Raw genomic sequence first — 18,826 nt, forward strand, 5'->3', positions numbered from 1 at the left:
TACTGTCTGTTGGGGCCCTGTGGGTCCAACACAGATTCCCTAACTGGACTGGAACGAAGTCTCGAGGAATAATCAGACAGCTTACACAGTCATCATGGAAGGGCAAGATCTCTCTCCAAAGATCTCTCATTTATTCTCCAAACACCTTATATCTCATCACATAAATTGAGCGGGAAAACACATTAGGCTGTCTCCTAGGTAACCAGGTGAATGGGCTTTTAGTCACATCCTCATCTACCTGTATGCTAGCAGCCATGTAGGCGAAGAATTAGCATCTCTATAAGGCTTCCTCCAAATTCCCAAGAAATAAGCACCAAACCTCCTGACCAGTTTCAGCCAACACCTCTTCTCAGGAGATCTACATTTATAACGAAAGAAATTAGGAGCAGCACATCCTGGCTGTTCTTAAACAGAGACAGCTTGTCTGCAGAGTTTGTGACCACCTCAGACCGGGCTTATGGCTCTTGTGCCATACAGAAATATGGGCCTGCAACTGTCTACTGCAAAAAGAAGCTTGTGTGATGAGGTGATCTGTGAGTGTAGTGAGATATGGAGTAATTTTATTGCATGTTCATTTAACAGAATAATAGTAGTAAATTACTCCTCTATGTGGTTTTTGGTGTTTGTGGGCGGGATATGTGTGTGTGCACGTGCATACAATATATTTGCATAGAGGTCAGGGGGTCAATGCTAGCTAGGTGTTTTTCTTAATTTCCAGACAGGTTTCTTAGTCAGGAGCTGTTGATTCTGCTAGATTAACTAGCCAGTGAGCTCAAGGGATCTTCCTGTGCCCGCCTCCTCAGTGCTGGGATCATAGACATGTGCTGAAAGACCCAGCTTTTTGCATGATGCAGACTGGGACTTAAGTCTCCATGGAACTAACCCATGTTATTTGAACAATGTTATTTATTTAAAACATTTTGGAGGAATATGGATTTTATTGTTAAATGCAGGTTTTTAAATACAAATTATTGTGGCAACTTTTCTTTTTTTTTCTTTTTAATATTAAGAGATATGATAAATGTTGGTAAATAATACACGTTACCAATAAGATTCCCAACCCTCAGAGATTCAGTCTGTGCAGAGCTATGTAGCTAGAAGGCAGAAGAGTATTTGGTTTCTTTAGAAATCTGAATTCTACTTATTTGGGTCATGATCTCTGTAAAATTCAAGACAATTAGACATTTTATATAATATTTTCCTTAAATGTGGTTTACATAGATTACTTTTATTAAATGTGTTTTTGCACTTGAAATTAGTTAACATACATGATAATGAATTTTTGCTTATAATTTTTTGAAATTTAATGTTTTACCAGATGAAAGAATAGTTTTATGAGCTTATGTTTTGAATGAAAGAAACACATATTTTTAAATCTTTGTAGTCATGTATCTAGTCATTAGTTGGTTTGAATTAGATTGTCTTGGTATAAAGTGCCAGAATTTTGGTTTAGAGCTCAGTAAACACTAAGAGTATGACAGAAAATATGGCGGTATAGCAGGTCAGATGGTAAATGCTGAACTCTGAAGACACCATGCGTCAGATTTCTGGAACAGTGAGGCTGACGGAAGGTCTTCTCATGTACCGGATGTCCTCGGACAGGGAGAGTGCCAGTGTTCTGGGCCACAAAGGAAGACTGTCTGCGAATGAGTGCAGAGCCATCGGCATGAGTGTTTGTAGGCGTTTGAGAACTCCGCAGATGTTTGTCATGTGCAGCATGCATCTTTAGAAAGAATTGAAACCAGCCGGGCGATGGTGGCGCACGCCTTTAATCCCAGCACTCAGGAGGCAGAGGCAGGCGGATCTCTGTGAGTTCGAGACCAGCCTGGTCTACAGAGCGAGTTCCAGGACAGGCTCCAAAGCCACAGAGAAACCCTGTCTCGAAAAACCAAAAAAAAAATTGAAACCGCGTTAAAACACGTGGATTGCAATCAGGCTGACGAAGGAGGGGGAGGGAAATGGGAGGCGGTGGTGGGGAAGAGACAGAAATCTTAAATAAATAAATAAATAAATAAATAAATAAATAAATAAATGCGTGGATTGCTTTGCGGTGTCCTGATTTTACTGAATAAAGTTAGTAAATTTGATAGCCTCTGGCGGCCATTCTTACCTTGCTAATTGTCTACTTTGAATACAGATTTCTTCTGGTTTGAAATAATTTGCTTTAAAGGAACATAATTTTGTAAAGAAAGTAGATTTTTTCTCCCTGTAGTACTAGAATGCTGATTGAGAAATAGTTTTATTTTTATTGTTTCTTTTATGATGGTTTTTGAATAGATTTTAGTTATTGCTCTTTTATAGATAACAGCAACAAGAAAATCCTATGTCTTTTCAGTTTATGATTTTGTGTTGCAAAATTGTGCTTACACATGAGCAATGAAGATGGTGGTTGCTGACTGAAATTTAATATTAAAGAAAGGAATGAATTTTGATCTCTTTGCTTGTGTGCTAATTTAATTCATTTAAAACTGTTTCTTTGGCACTCTCTTATAAGACTTTGAGTATATTGAAATGTGTTATTATAAAACTTTGGGATAGCATAGGGCTAACAATTTTTATTTGAGATGGATTAAGTAAGTCATAACTGTAAGGTGAAATAGTATTTTTGCAAAATATTTTATTTCTATTTTTATGTCAGTTATAAACCATTGCTTTTTCCAGAATTTTTCTGTACTTCCCTTTTTTTTTTCCTTTTCTTTCGATTTTTACAAAAGTGAGTTTAAAAAACAATCCCTATTGACTCCTAACTGTTTCTTTTCTTTTTTTAGGGTGTTACGGAGTTGATGGGGAGAGTGACTCTATTATGAGTTCGGCTTCTGAAAACTCCACTGAGCCTTGGTTTTGTGATGCCTGTAAATGTGGTGTTTCTCCTAGCTGTGAGCTATGTCCTAACCAGGATGGAATTTTCAAGGAAACTGATGCTGGAAGGTTGATGTCCCGTTATGTTGTGTTCATATGCCGCCTTTCTAACATGCCTGGTTTGGAGCTCCCTTTTCTTCCTAAATGACTTTTGAGTCACACGCTTTTCGTCCCATCTTGTGAATTGACCAATAGGTTATAGATTGATGAGGGGAATAAGAAAGATGACCTCTCAAGTACTTGGATTCGTTCTTTTTATTCATCATCCCAATTATTTTTAATGAGCCTGTGAAGAAGCAGTGGTTGTTTCTCAGATTATAAGGATAGTGCCCGAGACTTACATCATTTAAATTCTGTATAAGCACAAGTCTACAATCTGGTAAATAGAGAAATTAGAACCCTGATCTGTCTCACTTCAGGAATATAACATACAATGATTAAAAATGGAGAAATTTAATAATAAGTGTTATTAAAATTATGCCCTGAAAGTATATGGAAGTTATAAATTAGCTACTCAAGGAAATTCTAGGGATGACATAGATCAAGGAATGCCAAAATGAAAGGAATGACCTCTTTCCTGACATTGGTTGGAGTATGGACTTTGTCCCAAGGACTAGTTGTAGCCTACTGGTTGCCAGAAAACTTTTCTGCTTTATCTGCCAGTCTTCAGCTCTTAAAAGTAGGTGCCTGCAGGGGGAGCTGCAACTTTTTTTGAAGCCTGTTACAATGGTGTTTCTTGAGAGGACAGTGAAAAGTGATCTCAAGGCTGGGCCAGGCTTGTGAGGTCGTAAGGTATGACCATGTGGCTGTACTGTAGCAGATGTCCCCTGTCTGTCCTTCTGCTGTACTTCAGCTCTGTACTGCTGAGTTGCAGTGCCCAACTATAGCGGTAACAAAATCATTCTCTAAATGACATCATTGCAGAGTAAATATTAAAGCGTGACTGTGAAGCCGAGCAACAAATGCGCTGATAGTTGGCACGAAGACCTGAGCTCTTTTCACTGCCATCGCACTCACGGTCTCTGCCACGTTTGAACAGTTCCCATCATAAAAGTATCAGCATCATTTATATTTGTTTTCCCTATGAGCCTAGGGATGCTGGACTACAGTATATGTTATTCCCAGTCTTGTGTGTTTTGACAATTATCTACCTCAATGCTGTCAATAAGAGAAGAGACACTCATGTTTTTATGTTTTTATTTTGACAAGGCATTAGAATTTTAAAAATTGACTTTTTTATAATTTGAAAATTATGTATATTAAGTGTCTGTGTAGGTATGTGTACATGAATACAGGTGCTTGCAGAGTCTAGAAAAGGGTTTCTGATTCTTTGGTGCTGGAGTTATAGATGTTTGTAAGCTGCCTGATTTGGGTGTTAGAAACCAGACATGGCTCTTTTTCAAGAGCAGTATGTGCTTAAGTGCTGAGCCAGTTCTCTGTCACCTAGGATGTTTTATATAAGAATATTTAATATTTTAGTAATAACAGCAAGAATTACCAAACAACATAATATTCATCAATTTTTAACACTGAAAACATATTTGTAGTCCACAAATAAAATTTAGACTTAGATGTAATAAGTTTACTTTAGTAAACTTAAGAAAAATATTTTTCTCATTTTGTTTCGATTAGTAACCAGACTCTTGAGAAATATAGCCTTGGTAGATTGCTAAGATAACATAGAATCTACAATGAGATCTTAGGGGACCCTGTGTGCTTAAGATCCAGACAACCCCTCATCTCCTAAGAAAAGAAATGAACTAAAATAGTAGCAAGTACTTTTTATATATAGACTAGAACTTGTTCGTTTTTATACATGGAATTTTTGGACTATGACCTATAACTGTGGATTTAGTAAAGCATTAAGAAATATGTGCGTTCCAAGTAGATTTGCCTTATTTAGATTTATATTTTGGTTTGTTTTTATTCTACCATGACTTTAGTTGAGTTCGTTAGCCTTGTTTCTATGCCTTAGTTTTGTAGTACCTTCGAGAAGCTTAAGTGGTACAACTCATGTAAGACAGTTCCTGCTGTAGTTGGTGGACAGTTAAAGTCCCCTAATTGACTATCAATGCTTTCTTCTGAGTAGGCGCTGCAGTATACATGCCATTTGGTAATTTCTATCTTGAATATTGAAACTTTGAATACTCAGTTGTGGTGAACCATTTTGAAAAAAGAAAAACAAGACAAACAAAAAACAACCCAGCTTCCTTTTGAGGAAGAGAATTCATTTTACTTGGTCTTCCTGTTAATTAAAAGTTGTATTGACAAAGTGTCTTTCTGTGCTGTCATGCTCTGCAAAGTAACGTATAATGTTTTCCAAAAGAAGACAAAAGAAAGCACTTTAAGCATTGCTATTAAAGTAAAAATATTCATATTAACGACTGTGCATATTATATATACAGATTAGGTACTCCATGGGCAGAGAGGTACAGTTCTGTAGCAGACTATTTAAACGCTTGTATGTTTTGTTTTGATATATATCTCCAAAGTTCCACGGAGGCCAAAGGCCAGGATAGAAATTTTGGGCATTCATGTATTTATGTATTTTGCAGCATGTAATGCCAGTTTGATTTAAGGCCAAAAAAGAGAAAAAAAACATAAAAATTGGACATGTCCTTTATCTTCATAGACAGGCTAAAAGAGTTTTGAAATTGATTTATTGTATGGATTTGACTATACATTCTCCTCTACTGATGTGATTCATAATATCTATGTGGAAAATGATTCAATGTGAGAAAATAGCTGTGGAATTCTTGAAATAAAAATTAAGTTTTTACTTTTTTTGTAGTTTTTCGAGACAGGGTTTCTTTGTGTAGCTTTGGTGCCTGCCCTGGCACTTGTTCTGTAGACCAGGCTAGTCTCAAACTCAGAGATCCACTTGCCTCTGCCTCCTGAGTGCTAGGATTAAAGACCGGTGCCCCCACAGCCTGGCTGAATTTTTACATTTCTTAAATAGAAGGTTTAGCAGATCAGTGGTAAAGAGCACTGCCTGCTCTTCCAAAGGACCTGAGTTCAGAACCACATGGTGGCTCACAATCTATTTAATGAGATCTGGTGCCCTCTTGAGAAAGAGACCTGGTCAGTCATCCTCATCAACTTAAAAGCATGAAACCCAATATGGACAAGTTCCACAGAACCGCAATGTAGCGGCTGCCTATGCATTCTTTAGCAGTGCCAGGAGATAAAGTTCATTCATTCGTTCATTCAATCATATATAATCAATATAATCATATATAAAATATATAATCAATATAATCATATATAAAATATATTTATTTTCCTGCTTCCACTTTAAACAGAAGTTTATTTAACAAAGCAAAGCAAAATATATACACTCTAAAGTGAGACTGAGTGGCTCTTGTGGAAGAAAGAACAACCTGTGTCTGCGCTCCCTGCAGCCTCTGTCGGTTGTCCTCCTATGTGTTTGGAACGCAGGATGACTCGGAGTCACTAGCCTTTTCTCTGGGCAGTAAGCATTATCATACAGTAGAAGTAAGAGAGCACCGGATTTCTTCAGCCTCGTTGTTTTCCTCTACTAGACTTGCTGTATTTAAAGACATCAATCTTCTGAAAGCATGATTTGCAAAATGAGAAGAACCATTTGCTACCCATAGGAAACAGACATTTTTATTTTTCTTGTAGTAAATGTTCCTTGATGGAAGACAGTGAGCTACACGCTGCCCTAAGCACTTCACAGACATCTGCGTTCCAGATTGTCTATGTAATGCTCTGTACCTAGGAGAAACCTAGTCATTGGCTTTGGGATGAAGGAACGGAAGTAACATGCTGTATATTTTTTTTAAATATGTGGTACTTCACAGAAAATGTACTTGAAAATGATTCCGTCAGTGTAGTTTCTACTGTGACATAAGAGTTTCTTCAAGGAAGTATATTGCTACTTAGAGTTGCCTGCCTATAAACAATATATGAATGTAATTGAATGCATTGCCGCTCTAGAATAACAGTCTGCCTCTATCTTTCGGTGGTTTTGTGATACTTGTTTTCTGCTCCTTTTCCCAATCAACATCTGTCATCACAACTCTAAGCAAAATGGATGATAAAGTAATAAGAAAGATTTTCTTGTTGTTTCGATTTCCCAACTTCATTATATAAGTTCTGAAATATGTGAACAAACAAGTGCTTGAAGGGCTAAATTGTCTTAGTGATTTTCAGTGGCTTTGCTGCATGTTTTAATAAGGACTCATGTTGGTGTCCTCATGTGCATGCCTGGGCAGAATGATACATTTGTGTGCCAGTCACACAGAAATCTCCACTACTCCTGTGGCTTGTTGCTATGTATGCTAAGAAGGTCAGTATAAAGCAAGCAGCCAGCTGTTGGGTTTATCAGAGATAAACTCCTGTAGAGAACAGCCACATTTGATACATCACTAGAGCATGAAGAAACCTCACAGATTAAATTGAGAAAGCGGCTGCTTGTTGAGATGCTATCTTTATATTGAACTCCGCATAATGAATTTGGGAGATTGGATTAAAATGTTCTATCGAAAAAAATCTCAGAACTATAGATAGATTCTTTTTTGCAAAAAATGATAAAAATGTTAAAGTTTTATAACTTTTCCTTAATACCTCTATAGAGTGATTCTTAGTTGTTTAAAACACATTACATATTAAAATCAGAACTTTTAAAGATGAGATAAAGCAAAATTTGTTAATATATTCACAAAGTTTATAGAGACTTGCCATTTAACTTTTACTGTTTTTCTTACACAAACTATGCATATCTGCTATTTAAATTTCAGGCAGCTATTTAAAATTTTGACTGCAAGCAAACAGATAGATATGTAATCATGTAATAATAGCTAAGGGCAGTTTAAAGAAATCAAAACTAACTTATTTTTCTTTTTCAGTGTGCTAAAGTTGAACATTTTTTAAAAGTGTTAACAGCTTTGTGCAGAATTTATACTATGTAGTTGTAGGTGACGTTTGTAAACTTCAGGTCTTAGGTTATAAAGGCTATAAACAGATGAGAAAAGTGAAAACATGGCACTCCTCCATTATTATCACTGTGCTTTGTACCTCTTCCCAGCCACCATTTTATCCTGAGATGAAAGTTAAACTTGCTACCAAAACTGTCCTAAAAATATATCCATGGGGATATTTAGCAACTTTGTGGGAAAGATAGCAGTAAAGAACACTTAATCTAATTATTGCAAAATAACTTTGTAGTCTTTAAATTAGAGTCCTTAATTCTAAAAGTGCTCACAGTAATGAATGTGAATATTTTTCCTGGAATATAAGGGCAATGTTTTGTTATCCTTGAAAGCATTCTTATGCAAATATTTAAGAATACCAGGTAAGACCAAAGTGCAGTGAGTTGTAAGAGCAGAGCAGCTATGGTTGCTGGACTTGCATTTTGACTAGACGGACTTCTGGAAGAGCAGTGCTCATGGTACGCTTGCTTTCCACAATGGAGCATCACTCATGGGTGTTCTGTGTTTTCCAGTTAAGAGTCTGAGATGAATTTTTTTTTAAACCATCTGATTGTTGAATGCTTTCTGTAGTATTTTGAGGTGGAGCATATTTTATGTTCTTCTTCTATGTGAGAATTTCAGGAAAGCATTTGACAGCAGAATTGCATCTTTTCTCTTACAGATGGGTTCACATTGTTTGTGCCCTATATGTTCCCGGAGTAGCCTTTGGAGATATTGATAAGTTACGACCAGTAACACTAACAGAAATGAACTATTCTAAATATGGTGCCAAGGTAAGATCAACTTTATGATTAGGTAAAATTGAAAATTTTATTTGTTTCTTTACATAGCTTTTTTAAATAATTGTGAATTATTCCAGAGGTGTTTAATAGCAAGCACATTCCTTGAGGAACTCTTAGCACTAAGTCATTTATATTATTCAGTTATTTTGTTTTGGCTTTTGTATTTTTGAGGTAATATCTAACTGTAGCTTGGGTCAGCCTCAAACTTATAGTAGCCAGCCTGCCTCTTCCTCCTTAGTTCAAGGATCAGGTATGGTCATCATGTTTGAATCATTAGTTGATAGATGTTTCCTCAGAGGACTAATTTATTGATTTTTCCATATGGTATAACTTCAGACAACCTAAGTTGTAAAAATGCATATTAATTGATACTGTTTCTATTCTCTGGGACCCAGAGAATACCTTGTTACACAGTTGGAGTAAATAAATTTTACTTTAACTTTGAAATGAATTTTGTTAAAATTAAGAAAAAGAATATAAAAACCGCACTTTATTTAGGACAGGTGTCAGCCCAGTATTACTTCAACATTTTTAATGTAACAATAAAAATTACCAAATTGATTTTATCTCTTAGCATATGTAAAGCACTAAGAAGACTAAGTGCCTAGCACCTAAGTACTGTTATAATATTATCTCTTCTTATTACTACTCTATCAGTTTAGTTCAGGCTGATTAAAGTTGTGCAAAGAATTCTCTTTTTCATCAGAACTTGCTTGCCTACAGTTTTTTTTTTTTTGCATTGGTAATATTTAGTGGGTGCTTCATGAGAGGATAATTTTGCTTCAGAAATACTTTTGCTGTGAGAGTTTTCCTGTTACTTTCATAGGAGTGTAGCTTTTGTGAAGACACTCGCTTTGCTAGAACTGGAGTTTGCATTAGCTGTGATGCAGGGATGTGCAGAGCCTATTTTCATGTTACCTGTGCACAGAAAGAAGGCCTGCTTTCCGAGGCGGCAGCAGAAGAGGTATGTTCATCTACCCGACAATTGCTGTGTTCAAAGACTTCTCATGTCTGCTGTGCCCTGTAACAACTGGAAAGTATAAGGGAAACTAAATAATCTTCTCTTAAGTATTTGACCAGACCACTATATGGCACATATTTTATACAGGAATATGGCTTTTTTTTTTTTTTTAAGGTAGCTCATTCTCTGAGTTTAGTTTTAGCTCCCTAGTATTTTTTCCAGACTTACTTACTTTAGATTAGGACCCTATACATCAAATTATTTTTATAACAATATAAAATATGTATTTCTATGTTCTAAGCTTTGGAGGTTTCTAGAGATTACACACAACATAACAATGTAACCTTGTATTGAAATTGTTTTGAGAATCCTGCTTTTATTTTATGATATTAGAGTTGCAAAAAAAACTACAGCCCTTCCCACTAAAATTTCTTGCATAATGCCATAGTAGCTATCTTAATTAAAAATATGTATTTACTTAATAAGTTTAAGATAAGTTAACTAGTATTTAAGAGTACTGAAAGTTTTAATTCATGTGATAAAGTTCTAAAAACATAACTCATAAATTGTTTGGCATTCACAAATATACATACATACATATACACACATATGTATATGTATTGATTTTTCAAGACAGAGTTTCTCTGTAGCTTTGGAGCCTGTCCTAGAACTAGCTCTTGTAGACCAGGCTGGCCTCAAATCCCAGAGATCTGCCTGCCTCTGCCTCCTGAGTGCTGGGATTAAAGGCTTGCACCACCACTACTTGGCAGCATTCACAATAATTTTAAAGAATTTTAAGGAATTTCAAGAGCAGGTGTAATTAATTCCTTAAGCAATTTTTCTGGAGAGATAATTTAGTAAACTTTTACTTTGTATTCATGATGCTTTATGATACTATATAAGCCATTTCATTTATTTGATATATAAAATTTTATTTTCTCATAAAACATTCAATATACTTTTAGCTAGGAAAAAGGTAATCTAATGAAGAAAATTTTTGAAAAACACTTGTAGGATGTATTTTATTTTAACCTAAATAGATCTTAATTATGAAGGTCACATTTTGATATGTGCCTGTTTTGTTTTGAGTTCTGATTCTGAAGGATTGTGCTTTGATGGAGTACTGGATGAACCTTGAGAGTTTTCACAGCTATGGAGCAGACACAGCAGTGTAATGGCAGCGTAGGGTTATGTGGACTAATCATGACTGATGCTCTGGACGAGGGGCAGTGGTCCAGAGGGGCAATGCAGTAGGATTTAGAGGGCTGGGTAGGTCGCAGGTGAAAATGAGGGAATCTGTAAGTTCAGCCTACTTGTCTGGGTAACTGAACTTTATAGTCAGGATGTTCCTTTTGTAGACACTTTCAGTTTTATTTTTGAGAGATTTGACTCTTTTATTAACATCGTTTGTGTGTAAATGTGCAAACATTGGGATGTGCATGACTTGAGATTGTGTCTCCCTATCAGAAGGCATATATTTTAATACAAAACCAAAATCAAGTCTCTAGTCGCTGAACCTAAGAACTAATTTGGGGAAATGTACAGGGCGCCCTGAAATAGTAAGGTTGATAAACTGGGACCAGAGGCCTCTTCCTGCCCTGTTGCTTTCTTTTATCTATTTGGTAAATGTGCTGGATGCTGCTTTGGTCAGTGCAGAGGTTTTGCTTTCGTGGGGTTTTTTTTTTGTTTTGATTTTTTTGGGGGAAGTTGGCATTGTTATTAAAGCATATTTTTGTAAGTTTCTAGTTTGTTGTTGTAAACACTTAAGAGATTTGAACTTCTTTTGTTCTTTGCTATAGGAACTTACTATGTATTGCAGCTGATGTGAAATTAACTGCCCAGCCCCAGCTAGTCTCAAATTCACAGTCCTTCTGTCCCAGCCTTCTCAGTGCTGTGATTACAAGTGTGTGCCATTGTAGCTAGTGAGAACTGGAAATTTATAAAAGATTCCTTATAGAATTTCAAAACTCCTTGAATTGTTAATTGAATTGTGAGTGGACCTTAAATGAAAATAGAAATGGTTGGTTATTTTCATGGATTTCATTCCACAATTGCAGCACAGGAATATTTTGCTTGGCTGTTTGTTGGCTCATAGGATTCACAGTGGGATAGGATTAATGTATGTGGCTTTATGACATATGCCTTTCTTATTCATCTTTTTCCAGAGGTTGTATGCCTCCTAAGTTTTCACTCACATAATAGAATCTTAATTACTATGGCCTAAATATTATATTAACTATTTCAGAAGATGTAAAGTCAAAGCAGTTCATAGATTGACTTATCTACAATTTTTTTCTACAAATACTTTTCTCTCTTTCTTTCATTCTTACCTCTATCCCCCCATTCTCTCATTTCCTCTTTTCTCTTTTATGTACTTTTTATTGTTTTGTTGTTTTTAACCTTCTTGTTTCATGTTCTCAGTATGACTGAAGTAGCTCTAAATATTTTATTCTTACTTGGTAGCATTTAAAGCAAGCAAGCAAGGAAACATAGAGATTCTCTCATAGGAATGAAAGTGTCTCTTCCACAGTCCAGGGTGAATAGCTTCTGATCATCTTGTGTACCAGAATGTAGGCTCTGTTGCTATGAGAAAGATGGGAAAGTAAAATTTGATACTTCCAGTTTTTGTCACTGGAAATAGTTCAAAGAACCCAAGGTCAGTAGCTAACACAGTTCGACACAACTAACCTAAGAACCTGTTAGTTGACTTCAGTTCATTTTGTCATACCCATGTGCTTATATCAAATGACAAGTGTTTATAGTGGGTATTAAGAGAAAAAAATGAAGAAATAGATAGGTATTAAGACTAAAGAAAAGAAAAAGTTGGAATGTTTTCTTTTGGATGCTTCAGGATAGACCTCTTCACTTCTCAGACATTATATACCTGGGCTTCACTTTTTAGGGTGTTGAATTTAAGAAATCACAGCATTACTCATTTATTATTCTTTTTTTCTTTATTTTCCTAGAAAATTCAATTTATTCATTATTTATTAAGTTTCTCTAGAATATCATTGGGATAAACAATAGTATTTTAAGGTATATGCTGCTGTCTTAAAAATATGGAACGCTTCACGAATTTGTGTATCATCCTTGTGCAGGGGCCATGCTAATCTTCTCTGTATCGTTCCAATTTTAGTATATGTGCTGCCGAAGCGAGCACTCATTTATTATTCTTGATAATTAATAATTATGTTACAATGGATCACCTAAACACTAGTACGACTTTAACTTTCTGTGTAAGCAAACAATGCTCTTGATTGAAAAAAAATTCATTGTGACTTACAACAGTGTCATATTTTTAGAATCAGCTTCTAAATGGTTATGTAAAGCTACACAGACCCTCAAGGAAAAACAATACACACACACACACATATATATATCTTTTATATCTGATTTGATATATATCTTTTCCCCCTCATTATATATTTTTTTTAATTTCTCAGGATACAGAGTAGTTACATTTCTTACTAAAATTTGAAATTAGTAGGTAAGCATTAATTACGATTATCTTAGTGCTAGGGTGATGGCTCAGTTTTTAATGTGTTTGCCATGAAACTGTGAGAACTTGAGTCAAATCTCCTGACTTTTGGAAGAAGCTGGATGTGGTAGCACATGCCTGTAATCCTAACCCTGTGTTGCCAGCTAGTCTCGCTGAATTGTTAATCTTTAGAACCCAAGAAGAACCCTTTAATAACAACAACAGCAGCAGCAACAACAACAAAGCAGCGGAAGCGTCCACACACAAACATAGACGTGTGCACATGCATAGATCATACAGCCTGGTTTTGGATGATTTAAATCATCCAAATGATTTGACATAAATCATAAATAGCCTGGTTTTGGATGATTTAAGTCATCCAAATGATATGACATAAAACATAAATAGCCTCTTTAGGTTAAGTATGGCTAGGATAAACACATGTCAATTCTGTTTTTTAAAATAGTGATTATGTTGTTATTTTGAAATAATTGTGTTAGGTGTTGTATTAGTGTCCAAATCGGTGTCTACTTATTCAAACTTTTATCTTATACAGTACTGTATACTTTAGTATCTGTGAGTATCATAATACAGAATTGCTTTATGTGCTTTTAAACGTCTTAAGTATAGATTAGAATTTCAAGATTATTATCTAACTTTCTATTCTGTCTCAGATGTACCTGCCAGAAAATTTCATTTCTCTTTGGATTATAAACCCCTATCTTAATAAAAGTCCCTTCTAGTGTAACTTAGATTAAAAACTATATAGATATCTTACGTTTATAGGGACAGACATATGGAATGAATTGCCATTCTAAAAATTTGCTGTTTCTTAATAACTATCATATGCAAATTACTTTGATTTTTTGTTATATTTAAAGAAATGATTTGTGTCTTAACTAGGATTATGGTTGTTTTTTTTATAGTACTGTTTAAAGTTTTTCTCCCATTGACCCTTCCCACTTTCTTCCACTTCTTTTCACTCAAAAAACAGCTATTATTTCTTTAATGTGTACGTGTGTGTATTTGTGTGCGTTACTAAATATATAAAATAGCCTGCTCCAATATGGTTACTTGTATGTATATGATTTCAGAGCTGATTACTTGGTATTGGATAACCAGTTTTGGGACACTTGTCCAGGGAAGACTAATTCACTAATTCTCCTGCTCTCAACATTTCCTAATGTGTGTGTGTGTGTGTGTGTGTGTGTGTGTGTGTGTGTGTGGTTTTTTTTTTTTTTGTCTAGGATTGAGGCCCCATGAGGTTAACTCCTGTTCTCTTTAGTATGTCTGTTTGTGTTATCTTTGTTTAGATCTTAATTAGGCAGCTGTATTGATGAGACTTCACAGGTATCATTTCTAGGAAATGAAATCTTATAGCAAATTATCCTGTTCCTCTGTTTCTTGCTGTGGTTCCTGTCCCTCTTAAACTCTGACCCCTGAACCTTAGGTACAGGAGTTGTGTTGTGCATGTATCAGTTGGGGCTGGGTACTCCATGGTCACTTGTTCTCTGTGTCTTTATTGGTTGTAGTTTTCTACAGTGACCTGTTGTTTGTTGCAGGGAGATGTATCTTTGATGAGGGGCAAGATCTCAACTTGGCTGTAGGTATAAATATTTATAATGTAGTTAGGATTATACAGGTTTAGTAAACTCGTGCTTTTAGGTTCTCTTCCAAGATCCATGACTTCACTGCCCCTGGTAGTTGTCTAGGTTTTTTAATACCAGGCATGGTTTTCCTCTTGTTGAGTAGACGTTACATTCAGTTAAAGCAATGTTAGCTATCACTAAGGTATGCATACCATCATTGCACCCTTTGGGATAGCATACCCTGCTGTCCTTGTTTTAGTTTATAGGTGTTACAACTGGGTAGGTCTTTTGGTTGCTCTTCTCCTTTGGAAGCTTGCATGGTACTATCTTGTATCATGAAAGCTAGTCCTCAGGAAGGAGGCTTTCAGGTCAGAACCAGCTTGAATTGTTTGGGTTCTGTGTCTGAAGTACAAGATACTGTCTCTTCAGCAATGGAGACATAGCCTCAACCTCTAGGAGACAATCGAGGGCAATTAAAATAGCCTGTGTTTTCAGAGTCTCTTGGACTACCGTGAACAGTGCATTAAAATGTCCCCTTTGGCTAATACCATATTCCTTTGTGAGATATTAGTTATAAAAGGATAAAAGGGGAGTACCTGAATTTTGTTATTGACAGTGTCTGGCCTTCCTCATCTGTTTTGTACAGGATAAATATTGACAGAGGTCTTCTGTCATACCCAGTCCTGCAGTCATTCTGTCCCAAAGAAATACACAGAGGTCTACATTAATTATAAACTGGTTGGCCTAGTAGCTCAGGCTCCTTATTAATTAATTCTTACGTCTTATATTAGCCCATTATTCTTATTTATTTTAGCCACATGGCTTGGTACTTTCATCAGTGAGGCATTCTCATCTAGCTTCCTTTGCATCTGGGTGACAACTGCAGACTGAATCTTTCCTCTTCCCAGAATTCTCCTTCTTCTTGCCCTACCTCTACTTCCTGCCTAGTCGCCCCGCCTATACTTCCTGCCTGGTTACAGGCCAATCAGCATTTTATTAAACAAGTACAAGAAACAAATCTTTACAGGGTAAAACCATTGTCCCACAGCACTTCCCCCCTTTTTTCAAAACAAGAACTCTAAATCGAATCTCCCTTGTTTAGCTTTTCTTCCTGACTATTATCTGTACAAGTTGTAACCAACACTGTAAACAAAGAAAAACATCCATAATCAATTTTTGGGGAATGCGGGTATAGTTTTCCAGGCTACTTCCTGCTGCTTGGGGGCACTGTTAATCTTAAAGGGACCTAAAGAAAATTTAGAATTACTGTCAAGTCCTGAGTGGAAAATTCTGTGAGGCTTAATCATATCAGCTTTCACTCTTGAAACTGTTCTGGATGTAGAACTCAGAGGAAACTAAGTTCTGAAACGTTGGATCATCTGGGCTATCCACTCCTATTGGGGATTTCTCAAGGGGGTCTTCCTTGATCAGCCTGATTTTTGTTATCCCAGAATGAGTCTACAGCTTCTCATTTCCTGTGGAAAACAAAAACAAAACCTCTTCTCCAAAGTAACATATCTTTTGACTTAAATTTTGAAGTCAAAGCATTTTCAAAATGTGTATGCTGGATTAATCCAGCAACATTTATAATCAAATGTCTTTTAGCAGCTGTTGCTCCTTTCTCAACAGTCATACAATTCAAAGACACCACAATAACTCTCTCACAATCATAATAATAATTCTCTGTGTATTTTCCATCTTTACATGGCTTTATTTTAAACTCTATTTCTTTTATTTTTATATTTAATATTAAATATATTTGTTTTTTGAGATTAGGTTTCTCTGTTTATCTTTGACTGTCCTGGTACTCACTCTGTAGACCAGGTTGTCCTTGAACTTACAGAGATCCTCCTGCCTCTGCCTCCCAAGTGCTGGGATTAAAGGTGTGTGCCACCACAGTCAACTACTCTCTTTCTTTCTTTGTTAAGGACTTTATCCTTTTTCTTTTCTCTCCCAAGCCTACATATGTTTTTAAACACACTGTAAACCATTTAGATGTTTTCTTTGTCTTTGAATCTATCTTTACTGTATATCTCTCCTTTTCTGACACAAGAGTCTAATTTGCTAAACCATGTGGCTAGGATTAAAGCCGTGGCTTTGATGGCTGGATCCAGCCCATTTCTTAGCTTTCTAGCCTCATGGTGGAGGTACCAGCTGGAGCCATGTTTATTGCCACAACTCTGGCGTTTCAAGGTCCCTGCCACCACCAAGAAGCATACTGTCGACTATTCATAAAAACCATTTAATTTTTTTTCTAGTGGATGATCTTAAAACAGCTACAAGGTTTTACCAGCTAATGCTGAGTCAGGAAATTTCTTTTAAATGAGACATGCTTGCCTCAAGCAAACAGAACCCACGCAAGTAAAACCTGCTACCAAGAAACCATGCTTAACTCTTCTTTTGTGTGTAGAATTACTTCCCAAGCTCTCTCAGGTTTTGTATGGATGCAGTTGTCCACATTGTCGCCATTTGTTGATAAGAGTTTTCTGTCATGCTCAGTCCTGCAGTTGTTCAGTCCCGAAGAACTACACAGAGGTCTACATTAATTATAAATTGGTTGACCTAGTAGATAAAATATATGTGTACATTGCCATTGGGTTAGGAAGGTTTCACTTACTTGTATTAACTTGTCTTTTACACACACACACACACACACACACACACACACACGCATATATGTATTCACTGTTGCTTTTTATACATTTATGTAACTTTAATATTTGCTCATGATTCCTCCCTAAGGTTATTGAAACTTTTTGTATCACACAACAAATTTTATAGAAGTACACAAACATACCCAAATTTCAAAAGTTTTTTTTATTCAGTATTTTGTAATACATATGGCCCTTTATTATTTTGCATTGCTGGAATCAAATCCAGGTCTTGCTCATGGTAATAGGTGTTGTATGGATAACCTATACTTCTAAGCACAACGAAGGCCTTTAGATAGATAGCATTTCAAATGCAGTAAGTAATTGTTATCATGGTGTATGAAAATTACTTCCTCAATATTTTATTGATATAACTATCACTAGCAGATTTGTCAAAAATATTATTTGGTGATAATTTGATTTTGAAATGACCCATTGGAATAAAAATTTTTAACTCTTTTTTTAGGATATAGCAGATCCATTTTTTGCTTATTGTAAGCAACATGCAGATAGGTTAGACAGAAAGTGGAAAAGAAAAAACTACTTGGCTCTACAATCCTATTGTAAAATGTCTTTGCAAGAGAGAGAAAAACAACTGTCCCCTGAAGCACAGGTATGGAAATCACACCAAATCTTACTGTTTTCTTTTCAGATCTCATGTGTGTTTTCTATTGACATGTGATTGACACTGAAATCTAGCATATAAATGTAGTTTTAAAGTTTTACTTAAGCAGTAGTTTGTGATTAAACACGAGTAGAGTTTCTTTCTGAAGTTATGTTTCATCATATCTATGGTGTAGTCATTTGTAAAGGACTATTTCCATGGTGAAAAATTTGGTTAAAGGCATTATGCAGAGGGGTCTAACGTAGAGATCTCCATCAAATCCCTCCCTTCAGAGTCCAGGAAATCCTGCAGAAGAGGAGGCAAGAAGATTGTAAGAGTCAGAGGGGGTGGAGGACACCAGGAGAACAAGGCCCTTTGAATCAACTAAACTAGGTGTATATGAGCTCACAATCCTGAAGCAGCAAGCAAAGGGCCTGCATATATAGTATAGCTATTAGCGTAGTAGCTTCATGGGATTCCTGACTCTGAGAATGAGTGGATTTCCACTTTTTACGTGCTCTTGGGACTCTTCCCTTGTTGGGATGTCATGTCCAACTTTGATATGAAAGTTTTTTCTTCGTCTTATTATATTTCATTTTGCCATGTTTGGTTATTATCTCCTGAAAGCCTGTTCTTTTCTAATGAGAGGCAAACAGTGAGTTGATCTGGAAGGGAAGGTAGGTGGGATGGAACTGAGGAGTGGAGGGAGGGGAAACTATTATCAGGGTGTATTGTATAGGAAAAGAATCTGTTTTTAATAAAAGAAAACAGTCTTTTTTTTTTTAAAGAATACAAGCTTCTAAGAGATTATAATAAAAGAAAATAAAATAAAAACTAGCCCACTGGAATAGGACAAAACAAACAGAAGGGAAAAAAAACCCAAAAGAAGGCATAAGAAACAGATCCATTTGTTATCACACACAGGAATCTCAAAAAAGCTAAATTGG

General features: G+C 35.9%; 1 protein-coding gene and 1 non-coding gene across 4 annotated transcripts in view; one reads left to right on the forward strand and one right to left on the reverse strand.

Moving 5' to 3' along the window:
• The window catches only part of Phf14 (PHD finger protein 14), a 126,241-nt gene that overhangs the window by 23,148 nt on the left and 84,267 nt on the right, over positions 1-18,826 (forward strand). For all 3 annotated transcript variants that reach the window (XM_041675457.1, XM_041675454.1, XM_041675456.1), the window contains 4 exons: positions 2,769-2,928; positions 8,476-8,587; positions 9,423-9,560; positions 17,742-17,888. In XM_041675457.1, coding sequence (XP_041531391.1) covers positions 2,769-2,928; positions 8,476-8,587; positions 9,423-9,560; positions 17,742-17,888 — 557 coding nt within the window. The remainder of the gene's footprint in view (positions 1-2,768; positions 2,929-8,475; positions 8,588-9,422; positions 9,561-17,741; positions 17,889-18,826) is intronic.
• LOC121463541 lies at positions 12,611-12,717 on the reverse strand. Its single transcript, XR_005976450.1, has one exon. It is a non-coding gene; the product is annotated as a U6 spliceosomal RNA (small nuclear RNA).

Source organism: Microtus oregoni, unplaced genomic scaffold (genome assembly GCF_018167655.1).
Source record: "Microtus oregoni isolate MIOR12 unplaced genomic scaffold, Mior012 000026F_ref0000081, whole genome shotgun sequence".
Lineage (NCBI taxonomy): Eukaryota > Metazoa > Chordata > Mammalia > Rodentia > Cricetidae > Microtus > Microtus oregoni.